General features: G+C 32.2%; 2 protein-coding genes across 2 annotated transcripts; both read right to left on the reverse strand.

Moving 5' to 3' along the window:
- Positions 1 to 600: 600 nt before the first annotated feature.
- LOC112012980 (heat stress transcription factor B-4b) lies at positions 601 to 2,678 on the reverse strand. Its single transcript, XM_024045354.2, has 2 exons — positions 2,245 to 2,678; positions 601 to 1,325 (listed from the first exon to the last, which is right to left on the reverse strand). The coding sequence occupies exons 1-2, from the start codon at positions 2,491 to 2,493 to the stop codon at positions 747 to 749; spliced, it is 828 nt and encodes a 275-aa protein (XP_023901122.1). The 5' UTR covers positions 2,494 to 2,678; the 3' UTR covers positions 601 to 746.
- Positions 2,679 to 14,708: 12,030 nt separating this feature from the next.
- Positions 14,709 to 26,725, reverse strand: LOC112012981 (uncharacterized). Its single transcript, XM_065762070.1, has 10 exons — positions 26,439 to 26,725; positions 25,561 to 25,652; positions 25,046 to 25,153; positions 23,846 to 23,952; positions 23,536 to 23,591; positions 21,314 to 21,457; positions 21,182 to 21,185; positions 19,562 to 19,675; positions 16,561 to 16,851; positions 14,709 to 15,696 (listed from the first exon to the last, which is right to left on the reverse strand). The coding sequence occupies exons 1-10, from the start codon at positions 26,649 to 26,651 to the stop codon at positions 14,855 to 14,857; spliced, it is 1,971 nt and encodes a 656-aa protein (XP_065618142.1). The 5' UTR covers positions 26,652 to 26,725; the 3' UTR covers positions 14,709 to 14,854.
- Between the last annotated feature and the right edge of the window lie 1,100 nt (positions 26,726 to 27,825).

A 27,825-nucleotide genomic window follows, 5' to 3' on the forward strand; every position in this document is an offset into this window, starting at 1 on the left:
ATTATCTGCATAGACTTTTAGGACTATTTTGTACAATTTTGGCGCCCCTTTGTTTAAGTTATGGAGGGCTTTGAGTTTGTGACCTTTTATAAAATTTTCGGATAGGTGGAGCCTTAAACCTGGGTCTAGAACTGACATTGTTTTAAGCAAGATGAAATAAAAGTGTAGATTTTCGTGTAAGTCCAATGTACTTGTCTATATCACTTGAATTATTGTATTGCGGTATTTGTACTATACATTAAATTGTATTATACGGTTTAGTCTTTCTGGTTAAGCTTAGAGCTGATCTCTTTATATAACCCTCAATGAATTCATTATAATGTACAATTCAATATAGTAAAGATGGAACTATTTTACTGTGAATGATCTAATAAATATATCATATAGCAGACTACTATCGGTTACGTGTTTCTTTTTTTAACTTCTCTATCTCTCTTTATTTTCAGGATTACTTCTTTACAATAGTACCTAATCTGCTAACAATATAGATAACAGCTTATGCTCAGGGTAAAGAAAAAAAAATGAAAGATGGCATTGCATATTAGTAATTTTTGGTGAGGTTTCATAGTCTTTAATTTAATTTTTTCCTAGGAAAAAATGTAGAGGAAAAGCCAAACTTGCTCATTCCAAGAATTGCTACTGAATCATGAAGTAGCTTAATTAGCTCAGCTGAACTTGAGCTCTCAACTGTACATAACATTTCTGCTAATAAATCTCAGCCAAAACAACTGGAGCCTACCAACAGTTTAAACATTAGAGACCCCAAATTTCAATTCTTCAGAATGCAATCTCTTCTTGCCACTAAGAGGGACTCCAAACAGCTTGACAGTACTGTTTGTATCCTCAGTTGAAGTCACCAAAGACTTATTACCCAAGTTGCAGCCTTTAGCCCCATGAACACCCACAACATTTTGAGCCTCACATAAAGAATCCAACTCTATGAGCTTGGGAATAGCGTGACTGTTTCTTTGGTCTAAAGGTACAGGTTTTACATGGTTTTGAATGAAGTAGATAATGTCATTGTAGAGATTCTTCATGTGAGCTAGTTCTGACAATAGCATGAAGTTTTTTCTCCTCAGTCGCTGATTATCTTCTGTGAGAGCCGTAAGGATATCGGTATTGGGTTTTGGAGATGGCAATGGAGAGTCAAACCAAGCTGCATTATCATCTGGTTGGAAAAATTGGTGTGGTTGGTCATGGTAGTACTGTTGGTGATGGTGCTGAGGGGTTTTCCTCCTGTGGATCTCGGATAATAAGTGCTTTGCACCTTTTCTGAAGTACTCGTTTGCAAATTCCCATCGGTCTGAAACAATCTTTTTAAAACCCTGAAAGTATAGCCATTAACAAGAATGAGAAGAGAGGGAAAGTTTTGTCTATATTTATATATTAGAAGTATGTAGACACCCATTGAAAAATTATGATGGAATATTCATTGAGATGGAAATGGAATGAATAATCCTCTATTACATTCTTGATATTTCATTTTATGTTTCACCAATCATAACATATTTTATATCTAATTCTTTATTCATTTATTCTATTTTAAATTTTGTTTCTTCTATGATGTGATGTACTATTGCTAATGGAATATAAAGTACAACACTAAAAGGGGGATACAAAATTTTTATTTTGAGAGATGTTTTGCATTTTGCACACTAATTAAAATCTCCACTTGGGTGATCTCATGTCTTTCCCAAAAAAAAAAAACACACTTCAATTTTTCTCTAAGGTTTCTAAAGGGTAGAACAATGGTCATAGGACTACAGTTTATAAAGTAAAGCCATCAATGATTTGACTCTCTCACTCTTGAAATTGATACTACTAGTCTTTAAACTATCCAAAGGAATATATATTGTAAATGTACTTCTGACGTTCACTTGTCATCAAAGGCTAAAGCAAGTGAGAAACACACTAGAATGTATCCAAACTGATATAAACCAACTCATCAAACACAAACAGTTCACAGAAACTGATTACAGGTATAGTTTATAGAGACAAATATAATCGATAAATAAAACTGTATGTGTGTGTTTGGTGTATAGGTATTTATACCAATTGAACTGAAAAAAAAAGAAAGGGAAAAAAGCACCATCCAGCTTACTTATCTCAATTAACGTGATTTGAAAGTCACCCATTGAAAAAGACTTTTTCATGGTGTCAAAATCAAGTGACCAGGTTAACCAGAGACTTGTGTGTGTGTGTGTGTGTGAGAGAGAGAGAGAGAGATTAGTGTCGTATTCTCACATAGGTATTAAGCTGCCTAACAAAGCTTGAAAAGTTGTTGTGCTTGAAGTAGTTTGGTAGGAGATCTCTAGCAAACTCAGGAGGCCTCCACACAACAAAGGTGGTTTCATCTTCACCCCAAGACACAATGTGATCAGTGCGAGGGTCATCAACCAGTTGGTATGTCTTTGTCAGAAATGGCGCTGGCACTGTCTTTTGAGACTCCACTGAGAACACCATCTCTTCACACCTCTCCATTGTGAAAGCCATTACCACCAGACTACTATGCTTCTTCTTCTACCACATGTCTTTACAATGACTCTTTATTCATTCACTCCAATCCCGCAACATGTTTAAAGCTCTCTCTCTCTCTCTCTCTCTCTCTCTCTCTCACATAAATAATTTTCTAACTTTAGCAAACAAAAACATATGACCATGTCACTAAAATAAAAGTTAATCCCTGTGCTCTCTGGTTTTTTACCTTTAAAAAGCAGATGGGCATGTCAGTAAACTATTTCATTTTTTTATTTCTAGAATTACTATATGTAATAAGATCCTATGAGCTATTAATTAGCCATTGATTGTTCCCTTGACTGCATTTGACAGTAGAGATGTATGTGGATGTCTGTTAAGCTTTTACATTTGTTTATTCCCCCCGCCCTCCCCTCATTTTTTCTTCTTCTTTCTAATAGTTGATCTTATATGGGCACTCCACTTTTCTGACTATGTAGTGCCCTTTAATGTATTGACAATTTCACCCCAATTGAACTACCATGAATCCTTGATGCTTGAGTAGAAAATAGATATGCTTATCACTGTCTTTTTCCTCTTCCTTAAATTAAAAAAAAAAAAAAAAATTATTTCCTCTTCCTTAAATTTAAAAAAAAAAAAAAATTAATGTTTAGAATTCAGTCTTTCTGAAAAAATTAAAATGGTTTACCAACCACTTCTTTCAAATCTAATACAAATAAGAGTTTTATACAGTAAATATTACTTTCAAAACCCGTACAATAATCTTGATGTCTTATATTTTTGCCACTATCCTTGACCAAAAATCAAGAAGGCTCTTCCCTATGTTCAAGGGGAAAAGGATTAAAATAAACGGTAGAGACTCAAATTAAAGATTTATATATATTTTTTAAATGCTTATATTTTTGTTCCAAACATAAAGAAGCCAAGTCTTGCAATTTCCTAGGATAATAATGTGAAGACATTGTTAGATTTTTATTTCTTTCTAGGAGGGACATCATTCTTATCTAGAAATGGAACTTGAAAGCTCATGATGACATAAAATTAATTAATGTGATCCATATATTTTAACACTTGATGCATATAGGCCCGCGATTTCACCAATTACACCGTCCATTTCAATATGTTGGACGCACTGACTTTCCTGCCTTTTTTTTTTTCTTTTTTAAATTTAATTAATACATTAATTAATTGTAAGGGAAAAGTTTATGTCTTTGATTTATTGCAAGTACAACATACTATAGTTTGTAATTGATTAGAATCAATGTAGGAATAGAATGGTTGTACAAGAGCTTAAGTTCCATGCCAATTTTAGATTAAAGATCCAATTAAACAAACTAAATAGGACATTCACATGCCTATATTTTGCCTATGGTAAGGAAAGCTTAATTATTAGAAGCTACGTCAACAGAAATCAAATTTTGATCATTTACCTAATTAAATAATCAGAAAAGGAATCCTAAACATTATTTCTCTAGCAAGATTGAGTCAACATTGGGATATCTTACAATGAATGCACTTATTAATTTTGAGAAATCACATGAACAAAATATATATATATATGTTTGGTGTATGCAATTTAGAAAGGTTTCTTTCTATTTGAGAGAGAGAACAAAAGATCAACATGGATTGACCTTATATGTACAATAGAAATTACTAAATTACTAAATATTTAGTATTAAACTTTGCATATTACAACAAATCCATTAAATGGTATGCATATAGTAGACTAGTCCTATGGTTACAACATGTGTTATATAATCAAATTACTTGCCCTATAGGTAGGGTTACAATTCATAGAGCATGCAAGACATATGTTAGTGATAGTGAGTGACAACAGGGAAGGAAGAATAAGAAATGCAAGACATAGTGTGTGGCCTTTTCAAGCAGGAACTCGTAGAGTCATGTAACTTGACTTGCGAACAGATCGAATCATGTGACAAGGAACCCGAACTAAGATTATATAATATACTTGAAATTGACTGAGATAATCCAATGAGCTTGGGTTGTTTGTTATAATTAACACTGTTCAATCATCTTATTAAAAAATTTTTGATTCTCATCTATTCAAGTTAACTTTTTTTTTTTTTTTTTTTGATGGGTATTCAAGTTAACTTATAGAGTTTAATTTTTGACATAGTAAATGTGTTAGTCAATATAGTTGTGCTTCCCAAACCAGGGATTAATATTAGGTGTCATTTCAATTGTATTTAATTCAATCAAGGCAAAACCCTCTAGTTAATGTAACTATGAACTTCTAAACAATGATAAATCCTAGTTAAAATGTAATTTATACCCTCTAAGTTTAGGGTTGGTTTTAAATTGGTCCATCAACTTTCAAAATTTGCAATTCACATTAAAGGATGTAAACGGTATTATAATCTAAATCTTCACAGCTTATACCACAGTATATTGCCCTCACCAATTGATCCATAAGGTTGGTTAACAGTGAGACACAAAGGCAAGCACATGAGAATTCTCTCTTTATAACCTTTCCCTTATGTCTGCATATAGTCATATAGATATATTTTACTCCTATTAAAAAAAAAAAGATATATTTTACTCAAAAAGAGGAAAAGAATATAGATGTATTTTATGTATGTTAGTTGGAACATTCCTAGCCTTCCCTCATTTCTGAGCTCTGACCTCTTTATTCATTTATTTCATAGCATTGTACACATTCCAAGGCACTCCCGTGACTTAAAGGGTCTAGGAAAGTTTTTCCTTCCTGTCACAGGGCAAAAAAAATAGTATTTTATCCTCTGGTAAAAGACTACTTTTAAAATGAAAAATCATTTTCTAATTCTCATTGCTGTCACTCTTGGCCAAAGGAGTGCGGATTTCAATTCTCAAAGCTGCCTCCCTCTATGAGAGGAAAAAAAATTGGTCTCATGCACGACCCCATTAGATTCCCTTGTTGTGGGAATGTCGCAAATGGCCCCCATGACATTAACCTTAATTAATAGGATTTTATTAATGTGTACCCTAAGGGTACACAGTAGTAAACTAATTTTGAAAAAAAATTTATAGGAAATTGAAAAAGTTTTGACAAATTTTTTAATTCCTAATAAAAATTTTTCAAAAATGAATTTATTAATATGTGTCTTTAGAGCACACATTAATCGAACCCTAAGTAATATGAGGCTCTCTCTCTCTCTCTCTCTCTCTCTCTCAGTATATTGGATACTTAGGTGGTTGTGTGTGAATCACGAATGTTTTCATTAAAAATATTAGGAGATATCAGCTAAGTCCCTTCTCTTGATATCTCTTCTTTATATATGTGAAAGTTGTTGTACCTACTATTGATTTGGGCGACTTAGGCATAATAGGTTATACACACCCCTCATACTAAAGGAGAAAATTTGAGTTTGAAATGTCTTGAATGTATAGTTTGGTATGGTACCTATTCTGATTGACGTGGCAAGATCTTGTGTTGCTAACAATACATTGTTGACAAGGTTCACATTTATTTACCATAATAGAACTGCTGAGGCAAATAGAATCCTGTGTCAATACCTTGCATAAAATTGGTCACCTGTAACACCATGTGTTTGTTTGTATGGCATGTTAAGTTTAATTGTATTTTTAAACATAAAAATCAAACAAAACCAAAGTTTGGAAGATGTGATTGCAAGTTGTTTGAAAATATATGTTAATTTTTTTAGTATTTAACTCATTCAATGACATTGCTTATAAAAATTACGTTTATCGGTATAACTTATTCATTGTATAAGTTGGTTGAGTCTGGGTTATAAATTTTTTAAAGAAGATAAAGTTTTGATATGTTCAAGATGGGGAGTTGATACTCTTTTGCCCATATTTTTGCACCAAAATGAATTTATGAGGGAAAATTTTAATTTATTGGTGTAATATTTTCATTGTAAAAGTGGGTTAAGTCTTGGTAAAAAAATTACTTAAAGATGAGAATAGATTTTCTTTTGCCCACATCTTTTGTATCAAAATGAGTGAAACTTGTTTCATTAGAAAGCAAATATTCGAGCCTTCAAAATATAGACAACTTTGACTTAGTTTGAATTTTTTTAAATGAGTCAGAAATAACCGTTTAGAGTTGACACAAGAATGTTGAATCCAAGAAGCACTAAATTTCAACTAAAACTTGATTGATTATCAATCGATTGAGATTTATAGACCTTGTTTTACGTAAACTTGTTTTTTTATTAGATTTTGGTGTTTTATTGAAACCCTACTTATAACACTTAAAAAGAAAGCCTCATAAACATTACTTTAAGAGGTGAAGAGAGGTTGAAGCCCTGTGCTAAACGAAGAGCAAAATAAAGTCTCCATTACAATATGCTTGTAAATTCAAAAGGCTAAAATATTTATCAATTGGTGTGATCAAAACTTTTTTTTTAGATAAGTAGATAGTTTTGTTGGGGGGAGGAGGGGAAAGTTGGGGTTCAAAGCTTGAAACCACAGACCCAATCAACCAGCGCAACATTGCATTTAAGGGTGAGGGACATTTAAAGGTGATTTGGTGCCTCGGGACTCTATTTAGGCTTTTGAAAAACCAAATGCTAGTCCTCTTATGCCAAAAGCTTGCAACACCACTTTATGTTGTATTACTTTTTGCATATATGTATATTTGTTTGGTCAATAGAAAATTTTAAGAAGTTTTCATTTTTTTTTTTTGATAAACTAAGAAGTTTTCATATCATTACATTGTACAGGGTACAATTGAATTTAAACTATCAATACTTTTAAAAGTTATGAAAAAGTCGATTATAATAGGATCACTATGAAACCATAAGGCAAAATAAAAATTTAAACATTTGTTATAACATTGTAATTGGATTTTGGCTTGGAAAGGAAATTTATTATCCAAAATTTTGTAACCATTTTCTATTCCCAATCAGTAATTAAGTATCATTACATAGATTGAAAATTATAACTTCCACTCTATACATCTTCAAAGACTCAAATCACTCGGATGGTAAGACAGACTTAACTTTTAATAAGATAATATGTGCTCTTTTCCCCCTTTTTTCTCTTACATTTTAGGGAAAGTGCACCAAAATCATATGAAAGCCACATCTGATTTCACTTCTTTAATTACCATGGTGGATCCAAACACACCCTTTGCCTTTTGCATGTGTTACACAATGATTGACTGGTCCTCCCTATAGGAGACCTTTGTTTCAGCATACAATGCTTAGAATCCTAAGGTCCAAAGGAAGAGATTAAAATAATGAGGAAGATTCTATTCCAAATTAATATGACCGACTTCCTCAGAGTTCAGAATTTGCAGTGGACGTGTTATGCATTACATCACATGATATATCTCAAATTTCCATGTGACCCACTGCTTGCACTTTTGCATCAACAAGTGAAGAAAGAGAGACCCTTTGTCTTATATTGGCACAAATCTAAATGTATTGCATGTGGGTTATGAGCAAGAGGAACCATCAATAAACAAGAATATCATACGTTACATCAAGTAGAGATTTTGATCAGATTCTTGCAGAAAGGAAATAAAAATTGTCTTCAGCTTAATAAAGTTTATTCAAATGGTTTGCTGACTGAAGCTACATGAAAGTTCCTTGCTTTAAAATTTTAAAAATGATAAAGTTGCAGATCGAGCAGAGCTACATTCACTCAATTTTTAGCTTCAAGCGTTCCACGTTATGGGTGCAATAAATTATGGTTGCAGGTGAAGAATATTTTAGTACATATATAGAGGACAAAAACATATATGTCTGATTGAATTATATATTAATATATTGCTGAAAATTACAAAATAGATTTAGTTCTTGTTATTATGTGAATTCAAAATAAGTAGGGAGAAAGTGCTGCTTTTAAATTTTGAAAGTTTTACAAACACCACCTTTTTAACTTTGATGCAAGTGTCAATTTAGTTATTAGACTTTTTATTTGCATAATTAACTCTCTAATCTTTAGATTTGTGACAAATCAAATATGTTAATAATTTTTCATTAAAACTAACAGATTTAAGCATGTCAGTGTCAATTAGACTCAAGTGAGTGTCAACATAGTTATTATACTTTTGATTTGAATAATTAACTCTCTAATCTTTAGATTTGTGACAAATTAAATATGTTCATTTTTTTCATTAAAAAAAAAACATTTAAGCACATGATATAGTAATCATGTAATTTTTAAAATTATAAATGACGTGGTAGAACCATGTGTACATTGCACGATTAAATTTGTTAATCTTTAATTGAACATATTAATTGGAAGATTTAATTTATCACAAATAAAGTATAGGGATTAATTGCTCAAAGCTGATTAAAAATAGGAACTAAATTGACACTCATATGAAAACCTAATAGTGTTATAATAAGCTCTCCCTTCTTCTCCTGCTTATAAGCATAACAGTGACACCAAACACCAACTCCTCCTTTCCTTTTGTGTGTGTTAAGTACAAAACAGATTGAATAAGGGGCTGAATAAGACCCAAAATTTTAATCCTAAAACAGTAACACTGGCTAAAAGAAAGTACGTACATTTTTCACATGCAGATTGCAGACAACAAATAGTCACGCTAGAGTATCATTGTCATATACCTCGTTGTTTTCATGTTTGATCCTTGTCTGCTTTGAAGAGTAAGCATCTGCATTTTAATCTTCAATGTCTTGTCAAATAATTGATAGATGAAAATTGGTTATGGGGAAATGATATACCAGAGACTTGGTCTTAAAAGTCCTCGGTTTTAGTATCTTCAAGGCCTTCACTTATCATTGCAGACACACACAAACATCATGCTCATGGTTTTGCATATAAAACATCAACTTTCTCAAAGTATCTGACAACAGAACATACCACATACTATATGCCTAATTGGTATGGTGTACTTATCAATTATCATGGTGACTATTCCCTTTATAGTGATCCTATTCCCTTCATAATGTTGCTGCCACTTAATAATGCGAACTATAACTCACTTTTTTTTTTTTTTTTTTTTTTTTTTTTGTTTTTTTTCATAATTCTATAGTTAGGGAGAGAGAGAGTGAGAGGAGGATTTGACCCAGAAACTTCTTTTTTTGAAATAATTGGAGGTGCTAATTAATTATACTTTAAGGACAAAACTTAAGTACAGTATTTTAGGTGTTGTTCCTTAAATTCTTCTCTTAAATTCTGCTGTGTGGTTACTTAACTAAAAAATATACTTTCATCTCATGAGAAAAAATTCATATGGCAGAATCTTAAGAGGGAAACCTAAAAACAGCATCTAAGTACTGTATTTATATCTTACTCATACTTTAAAGATACTTTTTGAAATTGTTACAAGTTAACCATATAATTTTGTTAAGTTTCAAATAAAATCTGAAAATTTCAAATTGTATAAATTTAAACTCCCAACCAAACTAGAAAATCAAACCCCCTAAACTAAATTTGAAAAGTTCAGGGTTTAGATTAATACAATATTTTAAAAAAATTATTATAAAAAAACCTGCACCACCATATCTCAGCCAAATCATTAAATTTCACATGCAAAGGATCTAAGGACAACTTTAACTCATAATGGATTATGTTCCTTAAGAGAAATGGGTTTGCATCTTGGATTTTTGCATCATTACCTCTCATGCATTTGTCTCTGTACAGTATTCTAAAGAAGGATCATACTAGAATAATATGATTGAAATTCCAATGATAAAGAGCCATACTCCTCTCTTTCTCTCACTTTCTGTAGAAGTGGGTTCCAACCAAATAGTTGGTATATTCATGCATATCTAGTAATTTTTTTTTCCCTTTTTTGGTAAATTTTTTTCCCCTTTATGAAAGTGAGTTTAGAGATGCTTGAGAAGAAGCAATAATGTCATATTCATGAAGCTTTTTTTTTTTTTTTTTTTTTTTTTTTATTAATTTCATTGAAAAAAAAAGGTGGAAAGATACTCTTGGTGATGAGTGACTTGAAAGACAAAATATGCTTTAGAAAGGAACATCACCTTCTTTTCTCCAAAAGACAACAATATATGGGTCAAGCTCTGCAAAGCATTAGAAAATTCATTGATTGCTACGTACTTAAAAGAAGATGGAAAGAACAATTTCATATACTTTTCCACACTCTCTCTCAACCCCACTTCTATGTGTACAAAGGTTTGAATATTTATTATATAATGTTATGTTTCCTGTGTCCATGAGTGCTCAAACATGTGCTAGCTAGCAATTTTTTCTGTTTCTACGTGGAAAAGCATAGCCTAAAGATAAGATAAAAGGTATCTCCTCCCATCTTAGTTAGAGTGATAAAAGGAATCTCTCTTCTTAATGAAAATATTGAATTGGATTTTAGTCTTCTAGTGCTTTGAAGTCTATAACTATTTATCAATGTTTCCAATACTCTATCCATACATTCCTTTTTTTTATATTAGAATGGGTACATACTTCTATACCGTTCCAGGTTTATTTTACATAAAAAATAAATTTTAGACATATACAAATTTAAATTTATACCACAAAATATGGGAAGGGTACACATTTTTCAAAAGTATTTATTTATTTTCCACTTCAATGGAGCAGCTGTACATTGAAAAGTATAGATCAGAATCATGTTGTGGAAATTAAGCATGCACGTATAGCTGCTCTCTTTGCTGTTTCTTGTGCCTCTCATGCAGGCTTCTTCAAAATTGATTTGGAAAGGGAAATGGTTGAGCCTCCTTTGGATGTATTGAAGATTTGAATTAGTTTATATTTGTGATCAGATTTGAAAGATTTGTGAATTGTGGTTGTAATTCACCAATTACATAAATCAATAGTTCAACCCGAATTAATATTAAATCATTGATAGGTATCAAGTTTGTTGAACTATGTTAAATATTGTATTTTATGGTGATGGTTAATTTATCGTTTGACACCTTTAAAAAAAAATAACATGTTGGTATCAGAGCATGATAAAACAACATCAAATCATGCCAAAGAGAGAGAAAACATACAAGTATCAAGATGTATGAGTGTCACATTAATAATTTATGTCCCTTCTTAAAAGGGCTTTTGACTGTTTTACATTTAACAATATCCACATTTTTTTTACATCATGTGTAAAGTGTGGGCATTTTTGACAATAGCAGATACTTGGGTTTGAAAAATGTTGACACTGTGTGAAGTGTGAGGTATACCTTAAGTCTGTGAAACAGTAATTTGTCCTCCCTACCTACCTGCTGGACCACCACCCGGCTCGTTACTAGAGTTTAAGAAAAGTGGGCTTTTGACTACATGGATCCGGCTCGTTACTAGAGTTTAAGAAAAGTGGGCTTTTGACTACATGGATACGGCCTTTTGTTTGCTTGAATGATCAAATTCTGTAAGGGTCCAATGAGTACTTAAGCATTTGTGGCCTTAGTGGGCCATGTAGTGCAATCTCGTCCTTTTAAACCTTTTGGGTTTGGAGGTCCATTAAAAATATGATAAAACAAAATTAGTCATAAACACTTTTGTAAGTACACTGTACATCGATTGTAAAAATAAATAATAATAAAAAATACACTGTATATCAAAATGTTCAGGTAAAATGCACATATATTTCATTTGAGATAAGCTTTTAGAAATACATCATAATTTGCACATAAAAATTTAAGAATCGATGCATTTATGATATATTTGACATAATGTAATAGATTTTGTAATAGAATAGTTATTTATAAGCAATAACTATTTGGTTATTTGATTACATCTTTATTAGAGAAAAGAGTTATTCCCTAGTGATTGCTATTCTTAAAATTTAGAAATAGTTATTTCTCTTAAAAGGGACTATAATAATTATTTCTTAATAGTTGTAATAATTTTTACAATTAATATATTTCTAATAAATGCAAACTTTTATATGCATATAACAAAATTTTTTTTTGAGAAAAATGCATATAACAATTAATTATAATTTTACCTAACATATGAATAGTAATAGGTATATTATACATATAATAATGCTAAAGATACAAATTATTTTGAGTAATACTATAGTCACAAACTATTTTACAACATTTTTACAAACTACTAATGTGGCCAACTTTTTATTGGTTTTTATTTAGGTCCACTATTAATATCACTTTTTCATTTACTAGTAATCACTTACCACATCAGCAATTTGTAAAAAAAATTTAAAATAGTTTGTATTTTTAGCATTATTTAACTATTTTACAAAAAAAAAAACTTACAAACTACCGATGTGATGAATGATTATTGGTAAATGAAAAGTGATATTAATAGTGGGTCTAGATGAAAATCAATAAGAAGCTGGTCACATCAACATTTTGTAAAAATATTATAAAATAGTATAAAATAGTTTGTGACTATAGCATTACTCTTATATACAATTTTTATTTATTTATTATCAGTAATAAATTTTATTACCATTCCTACAGTAATCTACTAATTTTCATTCAGTATATTGGTGCTCTTATATTTTTAAGTCAAGCAAGAATGGTTGACCGTTTACCACATTTTACGATAAATGTCCTGGAAGAAATTTAAAGGATTTTTTTTTTTTTTTTTTTTGAGAAATTAAAGGTAGTTGTTGAAATGTTCTAGAAGAAACTTAATAGTAGTTTTTTTTTCTTAAAAAAAAAAATGTCCTGGAAGAAATTTAAAGGATTTTTTTTTTTTTTTTTTTTGAGAAATTAAAGGTAGTTGTTGAAATGTTCTAGAAGAAACTTAATAGTAGTTTTTTTTTCTTAAAAAAAAAAATAGAGAAGAAGATTCAACCTTTCTAGCTATAGAGTATAGACTGAGTGAAATCAAATATTCATTGATTGAACATCATCCCAGCAATCTGGTTTCCTAAACATATTCAGAAATTGTGAACGTTACCAATATAGTACACAACAATTGTACTTCCATATGATACTACAACGAAATTGGAGTAACAATCATTGAACGTACACAACAATATTACATGTACTGCTTGCATTTTGTGTAATACAACTTCAACATTTTTAGTAGTACAATGGAGTTTGCATAAAAGGGAGTACAAAGTTGTACTAACGGTTAAATACTATAAACAATCTATTTGCAAGTACTGAGGTGTAGTACATTTTAGCAAAGTACTAGAATTTTAAAGTGTGCTAGGCTATATATATATAACAATGGGATTATCTCCATTGACATCATCAAAATCAAAGGAAAAAAAATATAAGGAATCCAACAAAGGTGAAGGAGTTCTACAGGGGCAAACTGAGATCACGTGTGGGCATTTATATGGACACTAATTGTGCTTGTGTTCTTGTGTGTTAGATGTGTTCTCAGGTCGCCCCTGTGGGACTTCCTTTCACTGCGTATTCTTCTTGCCATCAATGTTTGATTAATTTTGACTTAAATGGTGTAGACACATGCTGATGTGCTTAGCACTGCAGATGATTGTGGCTCAACCGTTTTGATAAAAGTTATGTGGTCAAGGTAATAAGAAAAAATTCTACTGTTTATCGTCATATTTTATTTTTATTGCTTAACACCGCAGATGATCGTGGTTCACTTAAAATTTATCATGTAAGGTGTGAGACCATACAAGCACTAGATAAAACATACCGCTACTTGAACCCACAGACTCACAAGGTAATAAGCCATGAGGGCTTCCTACCATCAGGTCATTGGCCATTGACAATGTTGTTAGATTTTGTGTAGATATTGGGCTCTTTGAATGGGATGATATAGTTTGTGCTTCAAACTGGTCAGAATTCTACAGCTACTTGTGGTCATATTTTGGAGGCCATTCACAGGCAATCGCAAGGGATGCAATTTAGTGATTTTATTGTTTTCCTTTCTTTGTAAATCTTTTAATTAGTGTGGCTTATCAGTCAGCAGATAAGGCTGTGCAATCAGTTTGATTGGAGGATTTACCCCCTTGTTTTATTCCAGCTTTAGGTTGTATGGGACCTTTTGTAACTAGCAATCCTCTGAGATGGCTTTTGGACATACAATGATGTAATAATTTTTTGTTAATTAAATAAGACCCCCTTTTTCTACCAAAAATAAAAAAATAAAATGATAATTATATATATTAATAAATATTTATAACCTTATATAAAATTGAAAAATAAAATATTTCAATGTTAAATGCTAGGGCCAAACATTTATTTCACAGCGTTAACATAGCATGTTAGGATAAAAGCATCATATTTCACCTGGATCCATTATTCACTACTAATACAATTTTTATTATGTACTAATCACAACAGGTTAAGAAAAATGTTGTATTCCTAGACTTACTGATTTAGTCTTGAGTAAATTTTCACTCCTAAATTTTCTCCTCTTACCCCTTTTAAATATTAAGAAAACAATTTTGAACATCGATTAGGAAGCAATTAATTCATAGCACAACTCAGGAACAAAAATTCCTGCTGGGCAATTTTACCAATGGCAAAAATCAGATTTGATGTCCATATTTAACTGCAAGGATTAAATAAAATAGCGATCAAACTAAAATCCTTACATCAGACATTATGGCAAATAGCTCATCTTCTCTAACTTCCTTCCAAATCCCACCAATCATCAGATGGCCTTTAACACCTTCAAATGGAAGTGCATCTACCGTGTCTGACTCACAAACCTCCATTTTCTCCCTCCTCTTCTTAACACTTGAGTTGTCTATTTGCTGTATGTCACTACTAGCTTCTCTCTTGCCACTACACCGGTTCTCTTCTTTCTGTTCTGATACTTCTGGAACCTTTACGCGGTCATCCTTGCGTTCAAGAACAGGAAGAAGACCAGACATACCAAGAGTATGGGGCAACATACCAATTGGACAAGGGTTCCATGACCTTGACACAACCCATCTCTTTGAATTTCCCATATCACCGCCAGTTGCCTCCACAACTTTGCTCTTCATTCGGTGGAGTTTGACCAATTCTAGCTTCTCAGCTGCTTGACTGATGGATTGCTCTTGCCAGGTAAGAAGGTTTGTCATAGAAGGGATTTCTTCTTCAGTAAAATCCGTATTTGATAAATTAAGTGAGAGTTTGTTGAGTTTCTCCATCAGAGAGCGGTCTCCCATCAACTGGGCAAGACACACAGCTGAATCCATGAGATGCTTGTTGCCAGAAGCTGATACCAAAAGGCACTTATGCAGGACTTCTAACAGAATTGTTTTTGATATTTTTGCTTCTCTCGAAGAAGCTTTGATTTCAGCTGTTGAATCTTTGTGGCAACGAGGCTTTAGTTCCTTAAGCCTTTCAACAAGCCATGCAAACAAAGAAGACAGGTGTTCAATTTGGCAGATCGCTGACCTATAGTCTGATGATGTGAGATTCTTTCCTCCTACAAGAAGATTCACAAAGGGGTCAACAAATATACCTTGAAATAATACTGTTTGATAAGTAATAAATTCATTAAAGCGCAAAAAGAGGTGCAACCCAAGTTTATGGGGTGTAGACAAAGGACGAGCCGAAGAGAAAAGACAACTAGAATAAATACATATCTATAGGCTATATCTATCTGAGCTTTGGAGATTATTACATGTGAATAGCCTTTTTTCAATAGAAAAAGTAAGTTCCCTGTTTAGAGCTAGAACACATGGCATGTGCATGTATTGTATGGATCTACTAGAAAATTTTATATAATTCATGGTTGACCATGTTCCATGACACCTGCTTATGAATTTAAAAATAAAAATTATGATCTAAAGCAAGAAGATGGACCACAAGTTCCAAAAGGAAAGTTAAATATATGAATTTGTTTTTCTTTTCATTTGGCTATATAAATATAACCACGAGTAATAAATAAAATAATAAAATAAATAAATAAAAGTAAATAGAAAGTAGGTATGCACCTAAGCCCACATCAGGCCGATGACAGGTAGCTCAAATCAGTATGGTATGTGGAAAGGAGCTCATAATTTTTAGATTTTGTTTTAGGATTTGATGTGGAGACTTTAATTAATCAATGAGTAAAGTAATTTCTGTTAAAAATAACATACTAGACGATGGAATAAGTTGTTCATGATTACACTATAAATTTTATGACTTGAATCCAGTACAAAATACTTCCTCTTAACTGCAAGCAATTAAATGTAGTAATATAATGCGCAAAACCTCATCACCAATTTACCATCAGATATCTTAATATGGCCCACAGAGTAAATACAAGGAAAAGATGTAACATAAATGCAAAATTGGTGGTTACCTGTTTCATATTTCATGGCTTCCTGAGTTTCAATCCTATCGAGAACTGCTTTAAGAAGGGCCAGTAGTAATTCTGGTTCCTTATTTGAGAGTTTTGTTATTACAAGCTTCCAATCATCCAACATAGTGTGTATACTAGGGCCAAGTTGAGAATCTTCTGGAAGCTCCACCGTGTCTGAGGAGATTTTAGCTTTCAGCAAGAACTCCAGTAACATAGATGCAAATTCTGAGGAGAAAGAAGAATATAGCCGAACAAGAACTTTCAAGTTCTTGGTAACCTGTTTCTTAGAACCTAAACCAAAAATTATATCCATTAGCGAATATGAATATATGTTCAATTTTATACATGCAAGAAGTGGCATGAGCCACTAGCCGTGAGAAAGCACTTCAAATATTTCAGTAAGAATTCAGGACCCAATTCAATACCAAGTTAAAGCACCAGAAGTTAAAAAGGGACTGCAAAATCAAAAGTTTTGAACAGAACATTTAGTATTCTAAAAGTTCCCTAAGTAGTACATCGAAACTTGATGTTGCATGAACAATAACAATACCCAAGATCAACAAGAAAACCATGCCTAAGCTATGAACCCAATTTCCACAGAGGATGTATATATGTGCTTCAATTCAAATATATGTGTGTGTGTGTGTGTATAAAATTCAAGAGTCTTGAGAACTAAGTTCAAAGTGAATTATAGAATATGGCCAAATCCACGAATTAACCTCATTTCAACATGGCTTGAATAGTTGAATTTCCAAATACTTACAGGAATTTAAAATATTCAAGTTCAACTCAATAGAATCAACTTTTTATATGTATAACTTAATACAACCAACTTTTTCCTGATCCCCTAAATAAATTAATAACCACTATTTAGGATTAAAGCAACAGCTTCACTCTATCATTCAACTTAGATCATCTAACCTCAATGGGTAGCACAATCTACTGGAGGCCATGCCTCATAAAGTGGAGTTCTGGTTCAAATCTCCCTTTCTCCCTCCCCTTGGGGCCAAAGGGAAAAAAAAAAGGATTTTTAACTTAGATCTATATCAAGTTAAAACCAATGCATTATTATCATACATACAAAAACTCTTACGGAATTTAAACTTCTTTCTACCGTAATACTCCCTCAATTCCAAATGTTGGTCCTATTTAAAAAATCCAACTTTTTAAGGGAAATCATTTAGTGCATTGTATTTTACATAAGAAGGTATAAATTTCCAAAACTACCCTCCTTAATTTACACTCTAGAGAAAGAGTGTATTGGCTTTTTAAATAAAGCAAAGGGCAAGTTAGGAAATGTATTTATTAACTTTTCAAAGAAGACTATGTCCAAAATGGAATAGAGAACTAACAATTTGGGACACAAGGAGTATCTGTTGTTTAAAACAGTTAGCAATGCATATTTGCAAAGTTTGATTGCTGGATGGGCACATACTTATTCTTTAAATGTCATTGCATCCACGTTCATATGGACAGCTTGTAACTCTACTTATAATATTTGTAAATTTGAACATTTTGAAATGATTATATTTAGATTTGTATAGGTTTCCCTTTGTGGAACCATTTGTGCCCACTGAATAACCAAAAAAAAAAAAAAAAAACCAATACAACAATAGAATCAACTTTTTATATGTATAACTTAATACAACCAACTTTTTCCTGATCCCCTAAATAAATTAATAACCACTATTTAGGATTAAAGCAACAGCTTCACTCTATCATTCAACTTAGATCATCTAACCTCAATGGGTAGCACAATCTACTGGAGGCCATGCCTCATAAAGTGGAGTTCTGGTTCAAATCTCCCTTTCTCCCTCCCCTTGGGGCCAAAGGGAAAAAAAAAAGGATTTTTAACTTAGATCTATATCAAGTTAAAACCAATGCATTATTATCATACATACAAAAACTCTTACGGAATTTAAACTTCTTTCTACCGTAATACTCCCTCAATTCCAAATGTTGGTCCTATTTAAAAAAATCCAACTTTTTAAGGGAAATTATTTAGTGCATTGTATTTTACATAAGAAGGTACAAATTTCCAAAACTACCCTCCTTAATTTACACTCTAGAGAAAGAGTGTATTGGCTTTTTAAATAAAGCAAAGGGCAAGTTAGGAATTGTATTTATTAACTTTTCAAAGATGACTATGTCCAAAATGGAATAGAGAACTAACAATTTTCGACAGAAGGAGTATCTGTTGTTTGAAACAGTTAGCAATGCATATTTGCAAAGTTTGATTGCTGGATGGGCACATACTTATTCTTTAAATGTCATTGCATCCACGTTCATATGGACAGCTTGTAACTCTACTTATAATATTTGTAAATTTGAACATTTTGAAATGATTATATTTAGATTTGTATAGGTTTCCCTTTGTGGAACCATTTGTGCCCACTGAATAACCAAAAAAAAAAACCAATACATCTGAACTGACCCAAGAGGTTTCTGGTAGATCTTGTAATTAAAATTGGTTGGAATCAGACTTAAGATCTAATAACCTGACAGTATAGGTTTTTGGTGTCCGGTTATAATAACACCAATATTACCTGATCAGACGGATAATATCAGATGGCTTACTCTTAGTGGTGGTTGTCATGGTGGGTTTTACATGAACACACCCAAAACCAACTAATTGGCAAATCTCTCGAAAACACTCTCAGTCTCTTTGTCTCTCATTTTTCTCTCTCTTTCAATTCTCTCCCAAAACCAACCAGCCAACCCTCATTATCACCTACTCAAGCACTCATCTGATTTCCCATTTGCTCTCCTCTTCTCTGTGCCATCGCTAATCTCTCACATGCCTAGCCCTCATTGGCTCCCACAATCAAATTTCCTAAATCACCATTTTCTCTAACATCACATGTTCCATTCCTATCTATTAAGGACAAGAACTTACCGCCAAAACTAAATTTTAGACAATGCATTGCAAACAGAGTACAATGAAAATTTCCACCATATTCAACATTCCCGGAGTTAAAAACTATCATCTAATTGACCTTACCTCCAGATTTTGATGATTGGTGCTTGCCAGCCACAAACGAGAAAAACTTATTACGCCCACAGGGTAATTCAGAATGTCTGCTACCTATGAAAGAGTGAAAGCCAATGGAATCAACTTATTCTTGAGCAATAGTAAGTGTTGTAAGTTACATTAGCAAAATGTGTTCAATCTACATGTAATATCAATCCACAAGGCCATGGCCTCTTTAGCAATGGCTTAGCAATACATAATTGATATTTTAGCACCCCAAAAAAAGCACTGAATCCATGGTTTCCTCCTTAATTTAATGTTCAGAGATACTCCTCACTTTCCCATGCAATTATAAAACACTATAAAAAGGTTGTATCTAGTGCACAAAACTCCCACTTTTGTGAGGTTACTTATACTGTAATGACAATTTGGGTTACTTACATTTTGGGCATTTAGTTACTCTTTGATCAATTATTGGCATGTTAATATGACAACAAATTGTAAACATTGCTTATGGGAAGCTCCCACTTTTGTGAGGTTACTTATATTGTAATGACAGCTTAGGTTACTTATATTTTGGGCATTTAGTCACACTCTGATCAATTATTGGAATGTTAATATGACAAAAAATTGTAACCAGTGCTTATGGGATACTAACTCTCAACAATGGAATAGAGCATAACTAAATTTCCAAATCATAAATAACCAAAATTTTCATTCCAATATTTCAACATGAAGCATGCATTTGGATGACCTTTCATTGATTTGCTTATTTATTAAAAGTTGGTTAAGTATAGTTATACAAAAAATGAGGCTTTAAAAAAGTTGTACATAAACAAATAAGCTAAAAAACTTATTAAAAAAAAAAAAGAGTTGCATCCAAACACTTCAACATGTCATCGAACTTAAAAATATAAGNTATTTATAAGCAAGTGATGCCTTATCCATGCCCCATATATAAATAGCTTTAGCACTCTGTCTGTACACAACTATGTTCTTGCATAATGAAATCCCTTTGAAAATTTCGTGTGATGTTGTTTCTTACTGAGTGTTTGAGCTCATCAACTCCCTCCACCTTTTTAGATTACCATTTTGGACTTTCTTAAGGGATTTAGTTGGTGAATTTCAGAGTTATACAAGTGGAGACTAAATTGTGTTAGAGAAACTAAAATTGAATGTTCTATGTATACTTTAGGATTGTAAACTTGATAATTTTTGAGATTGATTTCACAATGTAGTTGGGAGGTTTATTTTATTATATATTTTTAAGTTCAATGAAATGTTGATGCGTTTGGATGCAACTTATATTTTAAGTTCGATGAAATGTTGAGTGTTTGGATGCAACTCTTTTTTTTTTTTTTAATAAGTTTTTTAGCTTATTTGTTTATGTACAACTTTTTTAAAGCCTCATTTTTTGTATAACTATACTTAACCAACTTTAATAAATAAGCAAATCAACGAAAGGTCATCCAAATGCATGCTTCATGTTGAAATATTGGAATGAAAATTTTGGTTATTTATGATTTGGAAATTTAGTTATGCTCTATTCCATTGTTGAGAGTTAGTATCCATAAGCACTGGTTACAATTTTTTGTCATTAACATTCCAATAATTGATCAGAGTGTGACTAAATGCCCAAAATATAAGAACCTAACTGTCATTACAATATAAGTACCTCACAAAAGTGGGAGCTTCCCATAAGCAATGTTTACAATTTGTTGTCATATTAACATGTTTTTTTTTTTTTTTGATAAGTCTGTTTAAAACAAGTTATATAAAGGCAAAATCAAATATTTTTCTACCATTAATCAACAGAACCTTCATAATCTTCTTTTTCATTATCTTCATTTCTTTCTTTCTTTTTGTTATTGGCATAAAGTCCACATCAAGGCTGGTTTGAGATTTCACTGATATCCCATTCTTCAGCTTCAAAGTGGACAACAACAAGAATTTTAAAGATGATCAATCTCAAATGAAAACTTAGTAGATACATGTATATATTTGTGTATGGGTGAATTAGCAAGCAGGTTTAACAAACAGAGGCTTCCCTTTCTTTATTGTACCTGAGCTTGTAAATAAAGAAGGCCTCTGTTTCTTTTCCTTGTTCAGTTTCTTTGGCGAATATTATCTCTGTTGCAGAACAGCCTCAATGACTTCATTTAATCAGATTGCAAATATCTTTGGGGATCTTTACCATAGAATTAGCAAAACCAGTCATGCTTCGGTTTTGGTATGACCATTGGTGGGGAGACAAGGCTTTCAAGAATTGAAACGGGGAACTTTTCCCAATTGCAAGGAACTAAAGGAACACAGAGGTAAAGGTGGCTGATTATTTGGATGTGTCAACTGGGTGTATTCACTGGAACTGGAAGCCCCAATTCATTCAGGTGATTGAGGGCTAGAAATTAGAATCCATGGACACTTTCTTGAAGGATTTGTATACTTTTAAGGTACATCAATTTCAGGAGGATATGATGATTTGGACTCTTTCCAAGGCTCAGGGCTTCAAAGTCAGTAACTATTATAAAGCTTTGAGATTTTCTTTTAGAGTGGGGAATTGGCATTTCCCTTGAAGAACTGTTTGGCACATCAAAACTCCTCGTGTCAGTTTTTTAATGTGGACTATAGTGAAGGGAAAAATCTTAACAACAGACAATTTGAGAAAAAGAAATATTATTATTCCAGATTGAAGTCACATGTGCAAGTCTGATTGGAAAATATAGACCACCTATTCCAACATTGTAGTGTAGCTAGAGAGTTGTGGGATTTTATATTGCGCCTTGTAGGAATGAGTTGGGTGATGCCTAGGAGAGTGTTAGATCTACTATCCAGCTGGGCAGGTTTATGAGTTAAAAAGGCACAGTTGAAAATCTGAGGAGCTATTCCCTCTTGTTTGATGTCAAAGACAAAGAAAGTTCGGCGGTCCATCTTAAGTCGCAGATGGTGGGAACAAGCTATTTCAACGTTTTTTGCCTTTAATTTGGATCTTCTCTCTTTTGGACAGTTTGTATCTTGGTTGAATTTGCTGGATTCTTTTTCTTTATTTTTCCTTTAGGTTGCGTTTGGATACTTGAATTTGAATTTGGATTTGATTTTTAAAGTGATGGATTGGAAATGCTTAAATTCCAAATTCATAAATATTGAAGTATGTCATATGAATTTCTAAAATTCTATGGTTTTAGAAGTTATTTCAAATTCAAGGATTTTAAGGTTTAAAATCCTTGGCAGATTTGTCAAATCCAAATCCTTGACCCATTGTAAACTATCCAAACAAGGTATTTGGATTTTAATCACCCAAATCCAAATCCATGTGCCCAAATCCAGCCATCCAAACACACCATTAGAGTGTCCCATAGTATACTTCCTGTGCACTTGGGACTTGCCCCATTTTGGCATTTTCTTTATTGATAAAATCTTTCTTTTACAAATTTTAAATAAATAAAAAATCATATAGCATGATTTTCTATTCTAACCAATTTCAGACTTTAATCTGGCATGAAGTAAATGAAGTTCCAGTTGCAAGTCTCAAAATGTTATGTAAAACTGGCAGCTTCCAAAACCAGTATAGGTTTTCACTAACCTTGTTACAATAGGAGATAGAACCAGTAATATTTTCATGTTGTTACTTGTTAGCAATGAAAACTTTCATGATATTAGTATCAGTAGAAAGTTACATAATGGGATACTTGCACAACAGAAATTTAGTAATGTTTTGCCTCACATCCATTTTTTAGAACAAGCCTTCCTAATAATGCAAATAGAAGCCACTTTTAAAATTTTATTGGGATGTGGACATCTAAACTAAAATACCTTTTCCTGCACAAAAACCATACAGTCATTGTGTTACCTACATTTAAAGTTATAGTCCTGTCAAAAACCAAGCAAATCCTGGGAAGACGGTAGCTCTCTCACGTACAAATGCTAATTACTAGAGTAATAATAAGAAGATTCAGAAGAAAGAGATGGCTCAGACAAATGAACAGAAATATCAAGAATGAACACACCTTAAGTGAGGCACTACGTACTATCTGAAGAGCAGGAAGTTCACGGTGAGATCCCTCTACAATTATGTCAATTAAAAAAAATTCTCAATACAATTCAAACCAAGAATTATTAGAAAAAAATTGACATGGAAATTTATAGCCTTATAGGCCTCACAGTCCAGTGCATCACATTGTGTCCCTAGCTTTGAGTGTTCTGTCCCATATAATTAGGGTGGAGATGGGTAGGTAGCATACACTGTGGACTAATCCGAGGGCTTAACCATACAAAAAATTAGAAAAGGAAAATTTTTAAATAGTTGAAGTTGCTTACCATGACGAATATCAATCAGCATACGTGGAATACCAATTGCATCAGCAGCCACAGCAAGAGAAACCTCAGTTTTCTTACGTGTCTTCTCCACAACACCATTCACAAGCCTTCAAAAACAAGTCTAATATGTGAACATATTGTTCATTTATGTAGCACTTAGATTGTCCCCACACAAAACAAGCATGTAAGCTTCCACTCAAACAAATAATTCAATCAATCAATGAAAAGTAGAAATTAAAATCTTAACTTGTACTACATAGAGTATAGGGCAGATGTAGCCAAGTGGATTGAGACAATGAATTGTGAACAAAGTTATAAAAATTGTACTGTACCGTACCAGTCGGTACAGCTGGAAAATTTCATACTGGTTACCAAACTGGTATACTTTAGCCTTTTGAAACATACCAGTTTAAATACTGTAATGTTTCAGCCTATACCGGCCATTTCGATCGATTTCACTTGTTTCACTCAAGGTATGTACTTTTGGACTGGTACAAGTTTCTATTTGTAATGTTTTAAAACAGCTAAAACTTAGGTATAGTACATTAGGTTTCACAATTGTATTCAAACACCTAGTTGCATTGACCATTAAAACACAAATAGTATGTTCTTTTCCAAGGACAATTGAATTAAATGCAAAAGGTATATTCCTACTGGCTACAATGTATATAGAATATCAAAATTTTTTGAAACATACCAGTTTAAATACTGTAATGTTTCAGCCTATACTGGCCATTTCGATCGATTTCACTTGTTTCACCCAAGGTATGTACTTTTGGACTGGTACAAGTTTCTATTTGTAATGTTTTAAAACAGGTAAAACTTAGGTACAATATATTAGGTTTTACAATTGTATTCAAACACCTGGTTGCATTGACCATTAAAATACAAATAGTATGTTCTTTTCCAAGGACAATTGAATTCAATGCAAAAGGTATATTCCTACTGGCTACAACTTATATAGAATATCACAATTTTTTACTAAGTAATAAAAAATTGTTAAAAAGTTCAAAAGGCGTGCAAAGAATAGCATAGCACAAATAGCATTTTTTTTTATAAGTTAAGAATAGCACAAATAACATTAAATTAAAGATAGATACCAGTGGCTATCATCAATTGTCACCCCACAAATAATCATCTTCTATCCCATCACCCAGAAAAGGAAAGAAGGAATACATGAAATAATAAAAGGAATGTTACCTTATGATTGCCATGCAATACAACATGGCCAACATGTCCTCTGAAAGTTGCACATAACTAGTTTGGTCCACTCTAAAGTTATCAGAAGCACCATTTGATTGGTTCTCTCTACAATCAACCAAAAACATAGAAAAGATATATCATATTAACTAATTTGTGGCCATAACATATTGACATATGAAACATAATATCTTAGAAAAGCAAAACTGTGAAAAAGAAGCACAAAGACATTTAATGTACAACCAAAACAGCACCGGTTTGCTCGCTCACTTATCGACTATTCTGCATTGAAGTGTTCCTATTTTCTATCTACAAACTTCTCTAACTTTACTTTCAATTTCTGGCCCATTAAAATTTTCATCAAGTGTTGAAAAGCTAAGATTCCATAGCATTTGAGTTTCCTTTGAAATAAGTAAATAAATAAAAAAGGAACACTTCCAAATGAAGCACAACAGATATTAAAGTAAAATTCAGACAAGACCTAAGATTTTAAAACTGTGTTGTAAAAAGGTTACCTAAAGTGAGGGTCCTTTTGCTGAATTTCAATAATTGAAGCTGTGACTTCAATTGCCACTGGAAGACATCCTCTACTACGCCATGCCGATATCTGAAACCCCCAAAAATAAAAAAGAATTCAAACATATAAACACAGATCCTTTCTTTGGTTTGCAAGAAAATTAAAATTAAAAAAACCATGGAAATCCCACCAAATTAAATCATTCAAATCTTAGCTCCAATGCTATGAAGTGTTTTTATTTCTCAAAACAGGATGTCAGCTAGTTCATAGATCTTTGTGCTTAAATTACTAAGGAATAGAGACTTCATGAATCTCTTTATCATTATGAGTATTTCCAATGAACATAGGGAACCTTTCTAAAGAAGATCCTTTTGGACTTGCCTCTAGCGAGTTAAACCTACGGGCAACTATCCCCACCCCTGACGGGCTAAGCAGACATGAAACTAATTCATTTCATTTTTTAATACATCAAACTCATGCGTTTGCAATTTCGAACTGTTTCTTTGTTTGGTGACAGTTGAAACAAACAAAGTAGCAAACCTCTAAAATCATTTCAGTATAGGACCAACCTCGACACCAGGAATGACTCCATTGATAACAGCTCTTACCTCCAACTTTTGTTGTTTAACTAAATACCAAAATACACACACACTACCATATAAATAAATAGCTCAAAAACACCCTTTGCTCTAAAACAATGATAACAAAATCATAGCATTGAGAACTATCCTCTCCATTAAATTACCTACATTCATTCTTACTTTCCCTATATATTCCTCAAATTCTATTATTTTCCATGGGAAATATATTCCCTGAGAAACTGTGAATTCCGCTGGAAATTCAAATTAACTAGAGACGGAATTAGAAGGTTCATACTCTTCGGAAAGCGGTGGCTACGGAGTCTGGGGAATTTGAGAAGAGACAGTCCTTGACGAAGAGCCATTCGTCCCAGCTCAACCAGGGCACCAATTTGTGACTGTAAGATGAAGATGATGATGCCGATGGTGATGATGGTGCCTCTTGATGAAAATCATTGAATATCGGTTTTCCTTCTTCTTCTTCTTCTCCGAACCCTGACGAGGTTTCCATTGCAACAATATCTGAGAGCTTCAAAGTTTCGTTGAGCTATTCAGGGTTTAACGTTATTAAACCCTAGGGATTGTTTGGTTTACTTATCTTTCAAAACAAGAGCAATTTTAAAAGTGCTTTTTTTTTTTTTTCTCTTTTTTTTTTTTATATGAAAATTGAAAATCTTTTTGAAAAGTTAAATTTTGCCTTTAAATTTGGGTTAATTATAATTTTCGTGATTAAATTTTAAAAATTTTGTTAATTTCATCTTCAAAATTTGCGTTTATTGTCAATGTGGTCCTTTTATTTGTGAATAAAATGTTATTCTTAATATGAGTAAGTAACTATTATAAAAATAATTTTATTTTAGGAAAAGTATTATAAGTTTTAAATAAGAAATATATATATATATTTTTTAAATAATAAATAACAACAACAACGAATCATTTAATAGCCACAAGCTTCAGCCAAAGATTGGCACGAATTATAACATTACATTCAATCTTTCTACAAGAGCATTTGCATTGGACAATATAAAATAGAAAAAGTGCTCAATTTTACATATTTAAGTCTCAAAATTACCTACATTAGTCAAGTTAAAAATGTATAAATTTGCAAAGTTGTCACGTATCTGTATAAATTTACACTAACACTTTATTTTACATATACTTTTTTATTCATTTTTTACATATTCCAATAATGAAAGAAAATAGTAAATGATGGTTGTTATATGTAAAGAAAGATAAATAATNCTCACTACACCACAAACCATTTGATATTATGTTTCCCTTTCTTGTGTTATGACCTCCATTTGTGCAATCAACTTTGAAAAGTTTTTTTTGGTAATCTTCCGAATCTCCATTTTCTGTGTTACTTTTGTCATTAGAAATTTCATGAAAAATTCTTTCTAATGATGCTAAAATTGAGTGATTTAGAAATATATGCATAAAGTTATGACTTCTGAAGTTAAAACTCTTGATATGCTTGTATCCTCTAGACATATAATCATTGCATACTTGAACTTCGTTTTGTAGGTTCTTGGTGTCATTAGAAAGTTCATGAAGTATAATTTCCAATGACACAAAACCTCATGCATGAAGTTGATGGCTTATGGAAATTGTCACCCCATGTTAGCTTGTCTCATGAGATATACAGCCTCTTTGGTAAAGTAGTTCAAATAACAATTTTTAGTATT

This window comes from Quercus suber, unplaced genomic scaffold (assembly GCF_002906115.3).
Source record: "Quercus suber isolate HL8 unplaced genomic scaffold, Cork oak 2.0 scaffold_441, whole genome shotgun sequence".
Taxonomy (NCBI): Eukaryota; Viridiplantae; Streptophyta; class Magnoliopsida; order Fagales; family Fagaceae; genus Quercus; species Quercus suber.

Bases quoted from the DNA above. Each gene is read 5' to 3' on its own strand.
- LOC112012980 (XM_024045354.2), bottom strand. From the start codon at position 2,493: ATGGCTTTCACAATGGAGAGGTGTGAAGAGATGGTGTTCTCAGTGGAG. The intron at 1,326-2,244 runs GTGAGAATACGA...CTATACTTTCAG, and splicing joins TTAGGCAGCTTAATACCTAT to GGTTTTAAAAAGATTGTTTC.
- LOC112012981 (XM_065762070.1), bottom strand. From the start codon at position 26,651: ATGGAAACCTCGTCAGGGTTCGGAGAAGAAGAAGAAGAAGGAAAACCG. The intron at 23,592-23,845 runs GTAAGCAACTTC...ACATAATTGTAG, and splicing joins GCTGATTGATATTCGTCATG to AGGGATCTCACCGTGAACTT. The intron at 15,697-16,560 runs GTAACCACCAAT...ATCTTCTTGTAG, and splicing joins AGCCATGAAATATGAAACAG to GAGGAAAGAATCTCACATCA.